Source organism: Callorhinchus milii, unplaced genomic scaffold (assembly GCF_018977255.1).
Source record: "Callorhinchus milii isolate IMCB2004 unplaced genomic scaffold, IMCB_Cmil_1.0 Scaffold22, whole genome shotgun sequence".
Lineage (NCBI taxonomy): Eukaryota > Metazoa > Chordata > Chondrichthyes > Chimaeriformes > Callorhinchidae > Callorhinchus > Callorhinchus milii.
In genome coordinates, this window is record NW_024704763.1 from 8163040 (window position 1) to 8182040 (window position 19001).

Genomic DNA, 19001 nt, shown 5'->3' on the forward strand with positions numbered 1-19001 from the left:
GACGTGATAAGGCGCTGTATCAAATACGAGGATTATTATTATTAATGTGTTGTTGTTACTCCTAAGATCCAATTATTAAAATGGCTAAAATCTCAACTCCTAGTCAGATCTGTGCGCTTTAACTACTTGCTAAATAAACTCGCTGAGCCAGAGTGCTTTTCAGTATATGAGGATTTTTGATTGTGAATGTAGTCACAGGCCTAGTTACATTGTAAGCATTTCATCATTGAAACTTTTCACTAGCAATACTGCACAAACAGTCTTTTGGAAGCTTATTCATAGAATTCAGATAATACTGCAAATATAAATGGTCTACACTTGTGTAGCTTCCCTAATTTTATGTTAAAAGATTCAACACTAAAACATGTGGAACATGTTAATAATCATGCACAAAGTAAAACGCCTGCTTATGATATTTGTGACTATAAAACAATAATTCTACTCACAATAATATATCGAAAACGAGTTCCTAAATATATTTTTAATTTAAGAAATCTGAATGCAATTTTTTTAATTATAGGGAACATTGCGTACAATGATTCCCTGTATTTGTCAATGTTGTTGATGTAACTGGACCGTTGAAGATTAAATTCACACTTGTGATACGTTTAGTCAATCTCTAGAACCCCTTTAGGCCTAATGTTTATATTGCTACTGGAAGCTTTTCTCTCTTTGTACATTAGTACAGACACTTATTTAAATATCAATGATGTTTCTTGTGATTACATAATACAATATTGTGCCATTCATGTTGGGAGGAAGTATCAAAGCATCTTACACAACTACCTGGGCTGAAGGGTGAAGGTGGGGAGGGGAGAAGCTCTGAAGTCCATTTCCCCCATCACACCAGTCTTTGCTAAGCCCCACTTGCTCCCTACTACAGAACAGGTCGATTTCAACATCTTCACACTCCTCTGCCAACCCCCTGCCACCTCTACCTTTCCATCCTGCTTATTCTCACTCCACCATTAGTCACCTCTGATTGGATGGCTCTGACCTCTTGCTTGTCCCTCGTCCCCTCTGCTCCACCATCGACAACTGTGCTTTCAGCCACTACGCCCCAAATCTTTGGAGCTCTCTCCTTCAACCACTCCACTTTGCCCCTTCCTTTTCCAGATCTCATCTGAAGACATTCCTGTTCGACTGTGCTTATGGTCACCTTCCCCATCTCCCTCGGTGTCAGGCTCTGCCACTGTTAAGCGCTCCGAGATGCTTCTCTGTGTGAAGGGCGCTATACAAATGCAAGTTGTTTTTGCCTGCCACTCGGACTTTGAGTAAATCTTATTAAATGTTACGGTTCTAACTGACATGACTTATGTGAGTTTTACTGTATTAGTTTTACTATGTATACATTTAAATATACATTATACAATAAACCTTCCCAATCTGGAGGAAAACTTTCAATAGTCTGTGAAATATAATGCATTTAAGTTCAGTACGGTTTACATTTATTTCCAAAGGGAATTTAAACGCTGAAACTGCAATGTGCTTTGCTTCTAACCTCATCTCTTGGGTCCAATGAAAAAACACTTTTCTGTTGAAGCAACTGTAGCTATACCTATAAAATTAAATGAGCATAAAACATTATGGCAGGACAGAAGGCAATGAGAAGGAATATTGTGTTAGCTTGATGACATTCTTGTATCTCTGCAGTATATACTGCAGTTCATCCCCAAGAACAGCAATGAAACTTTAAATCATAAATTGCTGGAATGAAGATTAAGCACTGACTCAGTTATCTGGAGCTCACTCAGTTCACTTATCAATGTCCTGTGTATTCAGATTGCAAGTGGGCAGAGCAGAAACTACTGCATGCTTCAGAGGCAAATAAATCTTTTAGTCACTGGAACAAGATGGTATCAAGCTAACCAGGAAAAAACGAGATCAGGTGAAATCTGGAGAGAGATTGAACTCAAAGATCAGTTCACTTCCTATTTTTGTAGGACTATTCTATAGAATACACAGTGCAACATTTAAAGGTACTTGGGCACCAGATCCCCAACTACCTAGTGGATGAAGACATTAACAAGAGCACAATTTAGCCAAACAAACCAGAAAGCTGTAGGAAGCATCCCCTCGGTCTGTGTTGTTAACTCATCTCACCTTTCAGCACAATGTAGTCATACCTATGATTCTACAACAAATACTCTTGTTCTATAATGTGCCAAATGAAAATGTACATCCCATTTTTGCAAGTAAAGTATTTAATAAGGTTTATATTGAAGCCATTCAAAGTGCCGGACCTAATTCACAATTCATTCTGGGATCGAGCAGAGTAGAAATTATTACAATCTTCAAATGTAAATAACTGTGTAGTCACTTAGTTAAATTTTAATAATTTAACTAATTTTGACTACATGTCTGTGCACATACTGGCTCAGGATCCTGTGATTCCAAAGCTATTGCAGCATCAGGCCATGAAAATACCGTACAACAGCAACATCCAGTGGTGGAAATTCAGTATTTCAACTTGTCCTGTCTACACCTCACGATTCAGGCTTTTTGAGACATGGCAATGGAAGCAAGTCAGAACAACAAACAAAATGCTCTCCTTTCAAAATGTCCCCCACTACATTGCACATAGATATTCTGTACTGCACACTGCTCTACGTGCCCTGCTGTTTTCTTGTTTATAAGGATCACTAGTTGGCTCAAAATTTAAAGTGGGTTTCGAAATTGTTCACCAATCCATGACATCCAGCTGTGCCAGATGCCAACTCCTAGTCAGGTTTGTGTGGTTTAACTGCTCACTAAATAACCTCGCTGAGCCGCAGTGCTCTTCATTAATTGTACTGAAACAAAAGGGGTTGTAACAATGTTTGTTAAAAGTGTGTTATAAAGAGGCCGGCCCACAGCAGACCTCGAATCCATTCACATTCCCGTAATGTGGTACTTACGCATCCAAAGGTAGTAAAGGCGTTTTGCCAGAGTCCGATGCTGCTCAGGAATCTCATTAAAATCCTGGTAAAAGCAGGGCTTCAATGGAATGAACTTTGGCAGAGGTGGAAAATTGTTTTCTATAAATTAAATAGAAACATTCAGACTGTAGATTACTGTAAAATCATCAGAACTCCATCCGTTATTTCTTACTCCAATTTGCTTCAGAAAATGTATTACCAGCAAAGGAACATGTCCACATTTTTTTTTGCAATCCAGAAATACTAAGATGAATCTGAATACCCACCAACATGCATCAGGTAATTGATAAGTGCTCCAGGACGCTACCCGCATGAAGGGTGCTATATAGATGCAAATTGCTATTGATAAATCTGGTTAATATTAACAACACATTTTCAAGTTTTAAGCACAGCAGGAGGAAGCAATCCCAAGATGTACAGTTCTCAACTATTACAAATCTTTGAAGCGCATTTTTCTTCCTAATGTTCAGGTGAAACTAAGTCGTGCAGTGTACTACACTAAACAGGGTAACAAAAAAACTTTTACTTCACCGCTGGAGCCAGGGCTTGAATCTCTAACGTAAGTGGAGACGTGTTGCAATTCCTCACGTCACAGTGTTTTTTTCTCTGAGCAGATCAATATGAGCAAATGTTGTTAAAAATCTTTTGATCGAAAAACATCTAACAATGGTAAGAAGCAATGAATATTAATAAAAGTATTTTATTGTAGGTCACTTGAAAATAGAAGTACTTTTGAATCTACTCACTTCTAGTAAGGCACAAAGGAAGGCTTTCGAGTCCTCTTTCATGGAAGAACTGCACATATTGACTACCTAGGAGGGCTGACTACATCAGGTTTCCCACCTAGAAGACAGCTGCTCCTCTGAACAATGCATAGGCTGAAGAATGCATTGTTTTTGGACCTAAACACCATTTTTTTTTAATTTAAAAAGTATATCCTAGTGTAATAGATGCTTAGAGGGATCTGAATAAAACATAAGAACCTTTCAGTTGTGAGCCAGCTGTGCTCCAGCCACTTCACTTTCCAGTAGAAGTACAGGCTGTACAAAATAATTGCCTGCAAATATACACCACTAGACTTTACAGTAAATCCTATCAAACGCTTTGAGCCATTCACTCCAACATGAAAGGTTTTATAACAAATGCAAGAATCATCATTATTATAAATTATTATTAATGCAATTCACCACAGCTTTCCATACCTGCCATGCTTAATTAAGATGGGAGTTCTTCAGAATGGTTATTGAATGTGGTATACACTTCAACCTGCAATGAAAAACATGCGATATTAATATACATTAAAATACCAGGGATCCTACAATTCTGAAATCTGTCCTTGCAAGAAACACTTCTTGCATTTTCCACTAAATATAAAAATTGTGCGCACGTGTGGGTTTGTGTGCATGTGTTTTTGCACACAGGCATGGAGGGGGGAAAAGTGAGAATCTTCCAATAATTGAGATTACCTTCTGTTGGCAACAATATGGTACATTTCTCCATTAATTTCAGAAAACTTATCACTGCAGCAATTATAGATATCATTGATCCAAAAAAGTCAATTCAAAGCACTAGAGCAACATACTATATTGGGAAAATTTATTTCAGTTCAAGTGTTGGACACAGTCGATAAATGATTGATATTTCCAATAATTTGTTTATGAGGTGAGAAGCTATTCCTACATATAGTTTACCATTTGCTCAGGAGTCCATACAAATAGTGAATTCCACTTGATATATTGTACTTTGTATTCTACACCAGTTAATACAAAATGCTCTCTAATACATCATACTCACTGTCCTGACTCCTAACTGCAGCAGACACTTTAAAAAGCACCAGATTCACGAAAGATTATGAAAGGTTGTTTCTTCTAATTGACTCGCAATAGAGCTGTCCCCTTGCATACAAACTCGAGACTGATGCCTCAATTCTCAATAACCTTAGTTAACCTGTCCTAATTGCTGGAATTGTTGCAGAAATTAGTTGCTTGTGGGTAGGATGAAAAACGACACCTCAAGCAATCTCAAAATTGTTAAGTAATTAGTTTATATATGCATTCTTTAAATGAAACCTCCAGTGTAGGGCCCTAAAATGTTGTATTCTAATGTCCAGCTTTTCTTAAAAAAGAACGATCAAATCAATTTTTTCTTATCTCCCGAAGATCCTGACTTGTTCTGGGTATGGTTGTCGCTTTATGCTACATCCCCAAATATCTATCTTTCAATCCCGACCCTAGACAGCGAATAGCATGAGGCCATTGAGCATTGCATAATTTATTACACATTCCATAATAAAATGAATAAAAGGAATACGCGTGAACTGTCAGGGAAATAACACTTTGCAGTCTAAAGCTGTATGTGTCGTTATTTATTTCCTTTATCGGTCTCTCCAGTCAAACACACTGAACAATGACTGCTTTACAATCAATGCCCAGCATGCATTACCGCAGAGAAAACCTGATGGTCTTGACTTGAAGATATATTTTTGTTATTCTTTTAACATATAGTGACTGTAGGCAAAAATGAAGGACTGTACCTCTGACAATGTCACGCACCCCCATTACTGCATTTGACTGTCAGCCTGGACTGTGATCTAAAAGTCCCCAACATCGGTTTTGAACCTCAACCATCTCACTCAGAAAGAGGAATGCTACCAACTAAAACCGAACAGGAGAAAACAGTTTCAGAAGGCAATCTCAATTAACGGGCAACTCTTTCAGGACCCAAAAGTATACTATTCCATTCCAAGGAGAACTCAACCGCATGGTTTAGACACCAAATGTTTCGAAACAAGCGAATTGACATTTACTCACCCACCCCCCTCTAACTGAAATCTTGGACACTATCTCATCAAACAATCTGGTTTACTTAACCTGCTTTTGCTGTGTCATGATTATCCAACTTAATACAACAAGATTCCATTTATAAAGCGCCTTTCACGTCAGGAGGACGTCCCAAGGCGCTGACTTAATGGTTTTCTCAGTTGAAAAAAAACAAGTTGGGCTGCTTCCCTTCTATAATAATGGCTTATATAAAGACATCATAATGTGCTGATGAGATCATCAACACCCTGTTGATCCTGCTGTGAGTGAAGAGATATTGTTTCCAACAGTAAAACAATTAGGAACAGGTTTACACTTTGCATAGTCTTAATCACATTTGCTGTAACTCAGAACAAGATTTTTTGGTCAGCCAAGTGTGACACATGCAGAAACTCATCACTCTGCTTAAAGAGTATCCAAACCAAACTCATGATCGTGTTGGGTTTCCACACTTGGAAGACACTCAGCTGACCAAAAAGGTGAGATCATTAATGTCCGTTTGATCCTGCTATAAAAGAGAAGAGATTGTTTCCAACAGAAACACAATTATGAACCTTAAGATTTTTATATTGTTAAAAAGCCTACAGACACAGTCATTAGATTTACCAGTAATTTCTTGTGAAGAGACATAAGCTCCTGTAAAAAATACAACTTATTTATTTCAGTCACAGACCAAGTTCTTAACAGTTTACAAATAGGTCTTAGTGCAAGACCCTTAAAGCGACCATTTCTCATCACAGAACTCAAATTGATTTGAACCCACTGCATCTTTTACAGAGTCAGCGAGCTGACAGTCGTATCTTGAAGTGTATGGCTAAGAATGAATGTCTATGACTGAAAATGTGAGGCAAATGCTTTCTACACTCCAGCCTTGAAAACAGGAAATCTCAATCAAGAGACTGACCTTTTTATTCAAAAAAACAAACTTTGGAAACTTTCACTTTTTCTATAGCTCCTTATCACATCGTCAAGACATCTAAAATGCATAACCGGATATACTGTAAAGTAATGTGACCTGTGTTTATTTTGTAGGTGAACATGGCAGCCAATTTGCACAAAGCAATGTCCCAAAACAGCCATAGAGGGAGTGATTTTATTTTGGCTGAATTGTTGGCCAAGACACTGAGATAAACTCCATTCTTTTTTCAAATAATACCATTAATATCAAGCTAGACAGGCAGATGGGACCTCGGTTTAATGTCTCAATTGAAGGACGGAACCTCCGAAAATGAAACACAGACCATAACTTCATTGGAGCGTCAGCATACACTATATGCGTTCCAAATCCCATCATGGGTGAAATAAAACCCTTTAAAAAATAATTTGGTCACTCAATCCACAACTGTTTTGGGGATACTGCTGTGACAATTAGCTGCCGCGTTTCGCCCACAAAATAGTCACTAAACTTTACAGTATATTCTGTGAAGAACTTTGAGACATCTGGATGACATGATAGGCACGATATCAAAATCCAAGAATAATTATTATTAACCTTCTGACCCAGAGACAAGAGTGCCAGGCTGACAGAGATGCTGAGTAGAATCATATATTTTTTAAAAATAACCCTTTAAAGACAGCTGTAATATTTGCAAGCTGTGATTTTTTTAAGAATTCTTGTAAAGAACTTTAGTATAGTCAATTTGGCATAAAATGTGGATGCTGACATTGTATCACTATGATAAAAAATGTCTCCAAAAGTAGACAACATGATTGACTTCCGACAGATATGTCAAACTTAGCTCATTGCCAGCTTTAAAGTGAGTTAGTCGAATCCAATTAGGCAAACCAAGTGCAATGAAGCACTGAAATATGATTTTAATCTTTTGTGTCTTCACTGCATTCATCAATTGCCTAAAACTATAATCTACATATCCATATTGCTGTGACTTGAGACAGTTCTACACCTCTTCATGTATACCCACGATATGGCTCACTTTGCCTCAGAGTGTATTGGGTGGCCTCTGTGTTCAATTATCACTAATCAATGCAAGTCCCTATAAATAAGTGTAACTTGACTAATGAGTGCTTACACTCATTTTTTTTTCTTGTTTTTTTACTTTTTGTTTTGTGGAGTCCTGTAGCTCAGTGGTTAGAGCACTCGCTTTGCAAGTGAGAGACCTGAGTTCAATTCCAGGCAGAGGGCGAAACCTTGGGCAAGTTTCCTTACTCCACACAGAGCCTAATAATAATCCCTCCTAAACAAAACAATAATAAATTGGTCATTTTCAATCTATGACTGTTTGTGGAACATTGCTGTGCGCAATTGGCTGCCATGTTCGCCCACAAATATACAGTCAATTCACTTTACAGTGTGTTCTGTGAAGCGCTTTGGGACTTCCTCCCGACGTGAAAAGCACTATATAAAATGCAAGGATTATTATTATTACACAACAACAGGTGCTACCAATTGCTATTTGAATTGAGGTAAATTGGGAAACTTTATTCAATCAGAGGTTTATTTTCGAATATCTCTATGACCTAGGCTGAACCTGTTTGTGTATTCCCTCCTTTGATTTATACAGAAAGCTCAAGAAAGCATAGTCAAGTAAACTCAACCAACTTTATTGTAGTTTCGATGAAATCCACAACCCTCGGCATTAAATCTTAAATGACATGATAAATATCAACAAACACAACTATGAAATAACAAGCATCAATCACACTTAAACTACACACGCTAGCAGCCACTTGTAATGAAGTTAATGTAAAGTGCACAAAGAACCAACCTCCGACTCATCAATAGTCAATGTACCTTTTGTTGTCATCAGATAGAAAAAGCAACCAAAAGCAACCAAGATTGAGCCCCTCCCCAGATTAGGGTACCCTAAGCGAAAACATAAACTTTACAGAACATATTTTAAACGACAGACAGGCATAGAAAACGAAGGGGTGACCATGACAAACTTAACTCAGACTTCACAAAAGAGCTTAAATTAGTCAAAATAGATATATAACCAAACTGTTTTCTTAAAGATTTGTAATTTTTCAGAACAAGTGGAGGGAGGGGGAAATCCACTTCCCCCACCAAACAGCCTTTCCCCACCTCCTTTTCAGTACAGTAGCACCCACACTGTGGGCACCCAAGAAATTGGTTCAAATTGGCTGCAACAGGGAGGTTTCTTATCTATTGGCCCACAAAATGTTACAGTACTGTAAATCCTGTGAAGTGCTTTCATTCCTGATATGAAAGGCGTTATACCAAATTCAAGGATTATTATTATTAAAGAAGCCGACTGTTGAAAATGGTGACTATTTACTTTGATGTTTTATTACAAATATAAACAGTAAGGTAATTGCTTTATTTGATGATGTTGATATTTACGGTGCTATCTGAAAAGTAAATAAATCAACAATAACAACAAGATTACATTTGTATAGTGCCTTTCACGTCGGGAGGACGTCCCAAGGCGCTTTCAGACCTGAGCTGGGGTCAGGGGAAGGGGGGGGGGAACGGGAGGGGAAGAGGGGTGGCCGATGGCATGGTCGGAGAGGAGGTTTTTGAAGCAGGACTTGAAGGAGGGTAAGGAGGGGTCGAGGCGGAGTGATTGGGGGATGGAATTCCAGAGGTTGGGGGCAGAGTGGCTGAAGGCTCTCCCGCCAATGGTGGGGCGGGTGGGTCGGGGGGTGGAGCAGGCCGGAGCCGGCTGAGCGGAGGGAAGGGAAGGGCGGGTTGGTAAGGGGTTAAGAGGTCGCATAACTACTTATTGGAAATAATATTGTCAGTTTAGAAAAACATGAAATACCAATAGACTAAACACTGCAACATTGTTTAATACTTGTATAGAAAATAACTTAACAATATTGAGTGGTTACAAAATAATTTCAGGTTAACTGTCATGTTTGTGAATGAGCTTCTAGTGAATTGATTTAAAAGCTTCATAACAGCTATTAATAATAATAATGATGATATACACCTTTCACATCTGGAGGATATCTCAAAGCACTTCACAAGATAAACAGAAAAGTCCAGTAACTGCACATTTTTGTAGGCGAATAATCATATACTGTGGTCGCAGTAAGTGTTCATTGTGGAGTCCCCATAGTGTATTGGTTAGAGCACTCGCCTTGCTAGCCAGAGGACTGGGGTTCGCTTCCCGGGGGGGCAAAACTTTAGGTAAGTTTATTTTCTCCACAAGCTTCTGTTTACCCAGCAGCAAGTAGGAACCCAGTTGCTATTCGATTGGGGGGATCCCTTTCTGGGGGTAATAATCCCTTAAAAACAAATTGGTTACTCAATCCACAACTGTTTGTGGGACATTGCTGTGCACGATTGCCTGCCCAAAACAAACCGGATACAAGAATAAATGCAGATTGACGTGAAAACACACTCCATAGGACATATTGATTTTCTGGAAAGAAAACGTTACTAGTAGGGAAGGAGGCCATGGTGGAATCACAGATGTAGGAAGGATCGATATATTTGCTTAATTATCTTTGAAGACCAGGTAGTATTGAAAACACTTTCCACCAGGAATAAACTCCCATGGTTAAGTGAAAGGAGCAGAATTGATGGGCTAAATGCCTCTTCTTATCACATGCTTTCTAACGTTCTTAATCGGGGGGTGGGGGAGGAATTCTTCCTACTCAGCTTCTGCTATCCTTCTGCAAGCCAAAGCCCCAATAAATAGGGTGGGTTTAGCAATACAAGCAGCAGGAGACATGTTGGCAATGGAAAGCTGTGCAATTTGAGCTAGCTGAACTAATTCACAGAGGTCGCCAAGACCTGGCTCACCAACCTGAGTCCAATACTCTTCAGGATTACGTGAACAGGGTCCATCCCAAAAAGCAGAGAATGCATATTCCATTCCAGATACAGCGAAATTTCCATGCATTTGTGAAATTCTGCAATTTGCTTTGGATATTCTTAAGCATTGTGACGGGGGTTTCCTGAAATCAAATACCCAGCCGAAAATATTAGACTCAGGTTGGTGAGCCAAGCTTACAAGAATTCACCTCTGCGAATTAGTGATTTTTTTGGTAAATGTTGGACATCCAGCTGACCAAAGCAAAGAGCATGGAAAATAAACAGTTCAACATACAATTTCAAGCAAGTCTTAAAAACTAAAATAGTCTTTTTTTTGTAGAATAGGCATTTGAGTTGAAACATTGCAACAGCACTTTACAGTAATTTTGTCAAGTGTGGTGAATGTTTTTGAGACAATCAGGCATTTTGTGCAGATACATTTCTTTTTGTCAGCCAAGTATCTGATTAATGCAAATACCTAATTCAATATTAAATATACTTGATCTGTATAATGTGCTCTGGGACGCTGCCCCACCATGAAGGGCGCTATAGAAATGCAAGTTGTTGAAGTTGTTGTTGTATCTGGCATTGAATGTGCACTCTCTCCCTGGAGGGACACCCCTTTCTTGCCAATTCCAGAGAGTATGAGGTGCAGGTTGGCGAGAGCCATACCCTGAGAATCCCAAAGTATGTGGTGGGGTAACTGCTGGAGTTTAACCAGCCAAAGCTGTATAGGTTAACATTGAGAGCACTGTCTGGCAAGCAACAACAACAATTACATTTGTATAGCTCATTTCATGTCAGGAGGACGTGAGGAGCATCCCGTGCTTGTCTAGCTAGTACCACCTGACCCATTGGGGCTTTGGCTCACAGGGTTAACAGGAGACAAGTGGGAGGAATCTCTTGCCTCAGCTATAGGTTGGCCACTCCAAGTCCTGCCGATGAGCCTGAGCTGGTCTGCCATTCATATTATCCTGGAATACTGTACCTGATTCAGGAACAGGACTATTGAAACAGCTACAGAGGGTTGACATTCCATTGTCAGATACATCACCTTGGAATCTGCTCAACTGAGTCCTGTAGCTCAGTGCTTAGAGCACTCACTTTGCAAGCGAGAGACCTGAGTCCAATTCCAGGCAGAGGGCGAAACCTTGGGCAAGTTTCCTTACTCCACACAGAGCCTAATAATAATCCCTCCAAAACAAAACAATAATAAATTGGTCATTTTCAATTTACGACTGTTTGTGGGACATTGCTGTGCGCTATTGGCTGCCGTGTTCGCCCACAAATATACAGTCAATTCACTTTACAGTGTGTTCTGTGAAGCGCTTTGGGACGTCCTCCGGATGTGATAAGCGCTATAACAAATGCAAGTATTATTATTATTACTATCCACCCTCCAAGTAGGAGAGGTTGCAATATATTTAGTACAGCAAACCATTATAAGTGTTGAAAAGGTTCATAAAATCCACCCCACCTTTTAATGTAGAGCCCTGTAACTTAGTAGTTGGCAAGCGAGAGGATGTTGTGGGTTCTATTCCTGGCAGGGCGAAACGTTGACGAGTTTCCGTACTACACACTGTTGACCTAGCAGTGAGTAGGAACCTGGTTGTTAGTCGATTGGTAGATTGCTTTCCAGGGGTAATAATCCCTCAAAAAAAAATTTGGTTGTGCAATCCACGACTGTTTGTGGGACACTGCTGTGCAAATTGGCTACCGCATTTTGCCCCAAAAATACTCAGTGAATCCACTTTACAGTATATTCTGTGAAGCGCTTTGAGATGTCTCAACAACCTGATAAGGCGCTATATCAAATGTAAGCATTATTCAGATTGGCAGATATACATACTGAAGGTCAGAGCCAGTGTAAAAATCTACTGTTGTGGGCTCCCTGACTCATATTGCTCTGGTAGCTTTCATGACCAATTCCAGCAAATCTGGATATTATCCACTGTCTCAAAGGCACCGTCATCTTCGTTCTCATCCAGAAAACCCAAATCTCAGAAAACACTTGACCTGATATCATGCTTACCTAATACAGTGAATGGCAACATGAATCATAATGGACTTGAGCGAGTCTGAACGAAGCGCGCTAGTTGATCCTGAGAGTCCAAGTTTTAAAGGTATGAGGGGAGAGCTGGACTCGTTTTCATCAGAAAAAAATGAGGGCACTGTGATATTGTCTTTATTGAGACACACAGATGTAAATTTATTTGACTTAGATGAGGAAGCACCCACGTATATGCAAATGTGTGCGCACTAACACACACACAGACAGACTCTTAACAAAAGTATTCAATACCTTGTTGCTGCATTTCTCCCAAAACAAACTGGATACAAGAATGAATGCAGATTGAAATGAACACACACTCCATAGGACACATTGATTTTCTGGAAGGAAACCGTTGCCAGTAGGGAACAAGGCCATGATGGAATCACAGATGTAGGAAGAATCAATATTTTTGCTTAATTATCTTTGGGGATCAGGTAGTATTGACAAAACACTTTCAACAACAACTTGCACTTATATAGCGCCCTCCACGGAGGGTAATATCACAGGGAGCTTAACAATGGCGCAGCCTTATTCTGAACTGTGGGGTGTGCGGGGAGGTAGCTGTAAGCACAGTCGAAGAGGAAGGTTTTCAGGCAGGACTTGAAAAGGGGAGAGTGGGCAAGGCGGAAGGATTAGAGGAGAGTGTTACTGAGTGTCAGGGAGCGGTGGCTGAAAGCGCGACCTCCAATGGTGGGGTGGAGGGTGCGAGGGACGAGCAGGAGGCCGGTGCCAGTCGAGCAGAGGCGCCAGGTGGTGGATTGAGGAGATCGGAGAGGTAGAGAAGTGCCAGGGAGTGAAGAGATTTGAACACAAGTGTGAGGGTTATTCCTACTGAGCTCCTGTTATCCCTCTGTAAGCCAAAGCTCTAACAACTAGGGTGGGGTTAGCAGTACAAGCAGCTTGTCAGACATGTTGGCAATGGGAAGCTACGCGATTTGAGTTGACTGATCTCCAGCAGTAGGCCCAACTAATTCACAGAGGTCGCCAAGGCCTGGCTCACCAACCTGAATCCAATACTTTTCAGGGTTAGGTGAACAGGGTCCATCCCAACAAGCAGAGAATGCATATTCCAATCCAGATACAGGGAAATTTCCATGTATTTGTAGAATTCTGCAGTTTCCTTTGGATATTCTTAAGCATGGTGATGAGTTTCCTGAAATCAAATACCGAGCCGACATGTATTAGGCCGGTTGTTTACAGTATATTTAGTACGGTAAACGATTATAAGGTGTATAAAAGGTTTATAAAATTCCACCCCTTTTTATAATGGGGTGGGATTATAATAGTGCTGACTGAATGTAAATGTGTTTTGCCCGTTAAGATCGACAGATTTGACCACAGACACCGTGCATTACTTCCTTCCGGGGCCCTATCACCAGGGCCTCACCCTCACCAGCCACATACTCGCTCCCCGGCTTAATTATCCCTCCAAAATACAGCAATAATAATCATAATAATCACTCAATCCACCACTGTGTGTGTAATTGACTGCCATGTTTCGCCCACAAGACACACAGTCACTACACTTTACAGTGTATCCTGTGAAGCTCTGAGATGTCTCGAAGACCTGATAAGGTGCTATATAAAATGTAAGGATTATTATTATTTATTATTATGATGGAGCACGATCAAGAGCAGTCAAAGGTCAATACTTCGGTATCATGATATCTGCAATCTCATGACCGGTGATATCACTGTGTATGGATGCAGAATGCCAGTCAGCTCCAAAACTCTTGCTTGCATCAATCTGTTGTGCTTAAAATGCATCATTTGCTTCATATCCCATTGTCATGCTAATACGTTTTGAAGCATGACGATGGGATTTCAAGTACAATTTGAAGTGCTACGACTGATTTGGATGATGTGACATTCAGATTTGATTTTTATTTAGGTAAGAAAGCGTCAGAACCTACAACCAAATGATGCTCAGAATTATAACAAAGTGAATTATAATGGGTTTCTACGATGTATAATATTTATACTTCATTCTTGCATTTGATCACGTCATCATTGACGTTTCTCAGAATAGTATATTATTTCATATTAAGTTATTTTTAGCTTATGATTATTTATCTCCATTTTGCGAAAATGGTTCATTGCGTTGTATTTATTCAGTTAAAAAAAATGACACATTTGTGTCACAGAATACTTTAAATATATATATTTTTGACAACTTTATTCCTAAAGGCATTCCACATTTCTGTTTTTCTACTGGGAGATAATTCCAGTGTCACCAAATCATCTGATACCTTCTAGCTGTGTTGATAACTTAACCACAACTCCTGTATGAGAGACCTGGCCTTGGCAAAGAGTATTTGAATGAGGGAACAGGAGGCAGCATGGCAGCCCAGCCTCATCTTCTCACCCAGCATGACTGAGATCATGAACTTCACAGAGCAGATGATCAGAGCATCACATGTCAAGTTTCAAAATGATTCAACATTCGGTTCTGTATAATGTAGGCAAAGAAACACAGAACATTCATTAAATTCTAAAATTCAAAACTATCTTATCTACACTGCATTAATGAAAAAAAATCTCTTAGTTAATGAATCCACTAGTATTTTGACAAAGCGAGGCTACAAATCAGACAATTGGTTCATATTTGAAATAATTAAGGTACATGTCAAGGTTGCATATTCTCTGATGTGTTACTAACCTTTTCAAAGAGGTGTGCCTTCCCCTGAATTATGATTTAACCTCTGGGAGATCTTTTTGTTAAAAAAGGATACAAACAAATATTAAACATATTCAGAATCCCATTCAATGTGAAAACATTTAGTGAATAATCTGGCAGGTTGTGGGACATCATTGTACACAATTTGCCTGCCGTGTTCCCCTACAAAATGCAGTCACTAAAACACTTACCATACTTTATGGTAAACCCCATTAAGCGCTTTTAATAGTTGCCAATGTAATCAAATGTAAGATTGAATATTATTCTTCATTCTTGCATTTGATCTAGTTTAATCCTGTAGCCTATTGGATGGAGCACTCGTCTCGCAAGCAAGAGAATTTGCATTTGATTCCCAGGCAAGGCGAAACGTTAGGCAAGTTTCCTTATTCCACACGCCTCTGTTTACCTACCAGTAAGCAGGAACCCGGTTGTTAGTCAATTGGCGGATCGCGTTTCCAGGGGTAATAATAATCCCTTCAAGAATATTTTCTTTAACAATACAAAAATACTCAACCCATGACTGTTTGTGGGGGGGGGGACTGCTGTCCATAATTGGCTGCCGTGTTTCACCCCAAAATACAGTCAATTCACTTTACAATATATTCTGTGAAGCGCTTTAAGACGTCTCGAAGATGAGATAAGACGCTATATCAGATGCAAGGATTATTAGTATTATATTCTGGGTCTGGGAATTGGCATTTACATGCAATCACGATATCATGCATTTCTCCTGGAATGAGAAAATAACCTACACTGCAGGCAATTCATGTTAAATGGTACAGGTACAGGAAGGAGGGAGGCTTACATTAATTATCTGCACCTTTTAACATGCATTCACATTCGGTACTGTATAATGTAGGCAAAGAAACACAGAACATTCACTAAAATTCAAAACTATTATTGTTTAAAAGGAATTGACTGACTCATTTATAATAATAATATAGTAATCCTTGAATTTGATATAGCTCTTTATCATGTCGGAAGGACACCTTAAAGCACTTCACAGGATTTACTGTGAAATGCAGTGACGTTGTAATTTGAAAGCATATATGGTAGTACAATTGATCACAGCAATGTCCCAGAAACACCTAGTTATTTTAATTTATGAGATTATTGGCCAGGACGCTGGGTGAAAATCCATTCTTTTTTCGAATAACTCCATGGGATCTTCAACGTCCATCTGAACAGGCAGATGGGACCTTGGTTTAAAGTCTCAACCGAAGGACGGATTTAATATAAATGATGCACAGTGTTTAATATGCATAGTATTTTGAAGCGCTTTGAGACATCTCAAAGACATGATAAGGCGCTATATCAAATGCAAGGATTATAATATGAATTATTTGTGGTGTTTATTATGAATTGCCTGTTGTAAGGCAAGAATTACGTGATGTAAAGCAAGGATTACATCCCAGTGACTTCTGTTTTTGTTTAAGGATTACATGTACCGTTTATCGGGGATCATCTGCACCATTTAACCTGAATTACCTGTAAATTCAGTGCCTTGGGACATCTTCCCAAATTGTGAAAGGCTCTATATAAATGTAACTTTGTATTGTATTGTAATGGGTAACATGGATTACCTGAATTGTTTAACTTGCATTACCTATATGGGTGGGGTGGGTGGCTTCCAGGTTAAACTATAGGTGATTTCTGGTTAAATTGGTATTCTAACATGTAGTCTAACCCAGATGACAAATAATCTAACCCAGATAACATGTAGCCTAACTCACATAAAGAGCCTAACCTGGATGACATGTAGCTTAACCTGGATGACACATAGTCTCACATGGATGACATGTAGTCTAACCTGGATAACATGTCTAACCTGGATGGCATGTAGTCTAACCTGGATAACATGTCTAACATGGATGGCATGTAGTCTAACCTGGAAAACATGTCTAACCTGGATAACATGTCTAACCTGGATAACATGTCTAACCTGGATAACATGTCTAACCTGGATGACATGTAGTCTAACCTGGATGACATGTCTAACCTGGATAACATGTCTAACCTGGATGACATGTCTAACCTGGATAACATGTCTAACCTGGATAACATGTCTAACCTGGATGACATGTCTAACCTGGATGACATGTAGTCTAACCTGATGACATGTAGTCTAACCTGGATAACATGTCTAACCTGGATGACATGTCTAACCTGGATGGCATGTAGTCTAACCTGGATGACATGTAGTCTAACCTGGATGGCATGTAGTCTAACCTGGATGACATGTAGTCTAACCTGGATGGCATGTAGTCTAACCTGGATGGCATGTAGTCTAACCTGGATAACATGTAGTCTAACCTGGATAACATGTAGTCTAACCTGGATGGCATGTAGTCTAACCTGGATGGCATGTAGTCTAACCTGGATGGCATGTAGTCTAACCTGGATGGCATGTAGTCTAACCTGGATGACATGTAGTCTAACCTGATGACATGTAGTCTAACCTGGATGACATGTAGTCTAACCTGATGACATGTAGTCTAACCTGATGGCATGTAGTCTAACCTGGATGACATGTAGTCTAACCTGATGACATGTAGTCTAACCTGATGACATGTAGTCTAACCTGGATGACATGTAGTCTAACCTGGATGTTATGTAGATTTTCGTGATTACAAGTAGTCTAACCTTTGGGGTCACCTCCACCACCGCCCGCCCCTGTCTGAGGCCCTGACCTCAGCTCAGCTCCTGCAGCAGCAGCAGCAGCAGGAGCGACGCCGGGAGCCAATGACCCCGGCTCAGGCCTGCTCCTCTACCCGAGCCAGGCCCGACCCAGCCCGCCCTGCCTCAACACCACCCGCCCCCACCACACCACACCTCCCCCCAGAGCCGCTCCTTACCGTCGGTGGCCTGTGGCTTTGTTGTGGTGTGAGGGGAGCGGCTATTTCATCGTCTCCCTGTCCTGTCCCACACACACTCAGGGCCGCGCGGCCGCTCGCGCTCTCTCCGCTGACAGTTACCGCAGCGCCCGACCCACCGCCTCACCTCTCGCGAGAACTCAGCCAACCCGCGAGACTCCCAGCGCCGACCGTCACTCACTCCTCCCCCCGTCACCAGGGCAACCGTCACTCACTGCTCCTCCTCCTCCTCCGTCACCAGGGTAACCGTCACTCACTGCTCCGCCTCCTCCCCCCCGTCACCAGGGCAACCGTCACTCACTCCTCCCCCCCGTCACCAGGGCAACCGTCACTCACTCCTCCTCCCCCGTCACCAGGGCAACCGCCACTCACTCCTCCTCCTCCCCGTCACCACGGCAACCGTCACTCACTCCTCCTCCTCCTCCCCCCGTCACCAGGGCAACCGTCACTCACTCCTCCCCCCATCACCAGGGCAACAGTCACTCACTCCTCCTCTCCCGTCACCAGGGCAACCGTCACTCACTCCTCCCCTCCCGGTCACCAGGGCAACCGTCACTCACTCCTCCCCCCTGTCACCAGGGCAACAGTCACTCACTCCTCCTCCCCCATCACCACGGCAACCGTCACTCACTCCTCCCCTCCCGTCACCAGGGCAACCGTCACTCACTCCTCCTCCTCCTCCCCCCGTCACCAGGGCAACCGTCACTCACTCCTCCCCCCGTCACCAGGGCAACCGTCACTCACTCCTCCTCCTCCTCCCCCCATCACCAGGGCAACCGTCACTCACTCCTCCCCCCGTCACCAGGGCAACCGTCACTCACTCCTCCTCCTCCTCCCCCCGTCACCAGGGCAACCGTCACTCACTCCTCCCCCCTGTCACCAGGGCAACCGTCACTCACTCCTCCTCCCACCCCCGT

At 41.2% G+C, this 19001-nt stretch overlaps 1 protein-coding gene across 1 annotated transcript in view; it reads right to left on the reverse strand.

The window, feature by feature from the left end:
- LOC103189125 (secretory carrier-associated membrane protein 5) overlaps positions 1-18275 on the reverse strand; it is a 34832-nt gene extending 16557 nt beyond the window's left edge. Inside the window, exons 1-4 of the mRNA XM_007909423.2 lie at positions 18067-18275; positions 15194-15245; positions 4121-4184; positions 2898-3017 (exon numbers count right to left, since the gene is read on the reverse strand). Coding sequence (XP_007907614.1) covers positions 2898-3017; positions 4121-4127 — 127 coding nt within the window. The 5' untranslated portion in view covers positions 4128-4184; positions 15194-15245; positions 18067-18275. The remainder of the gene's footprint in view (positions 1-2897; positions 3018-4120; positions 4185-15193; positions 15246-18066) is intronic.
- Between the last annotated feature and the right edge of the window lie 726 nt (positions 18276-19001).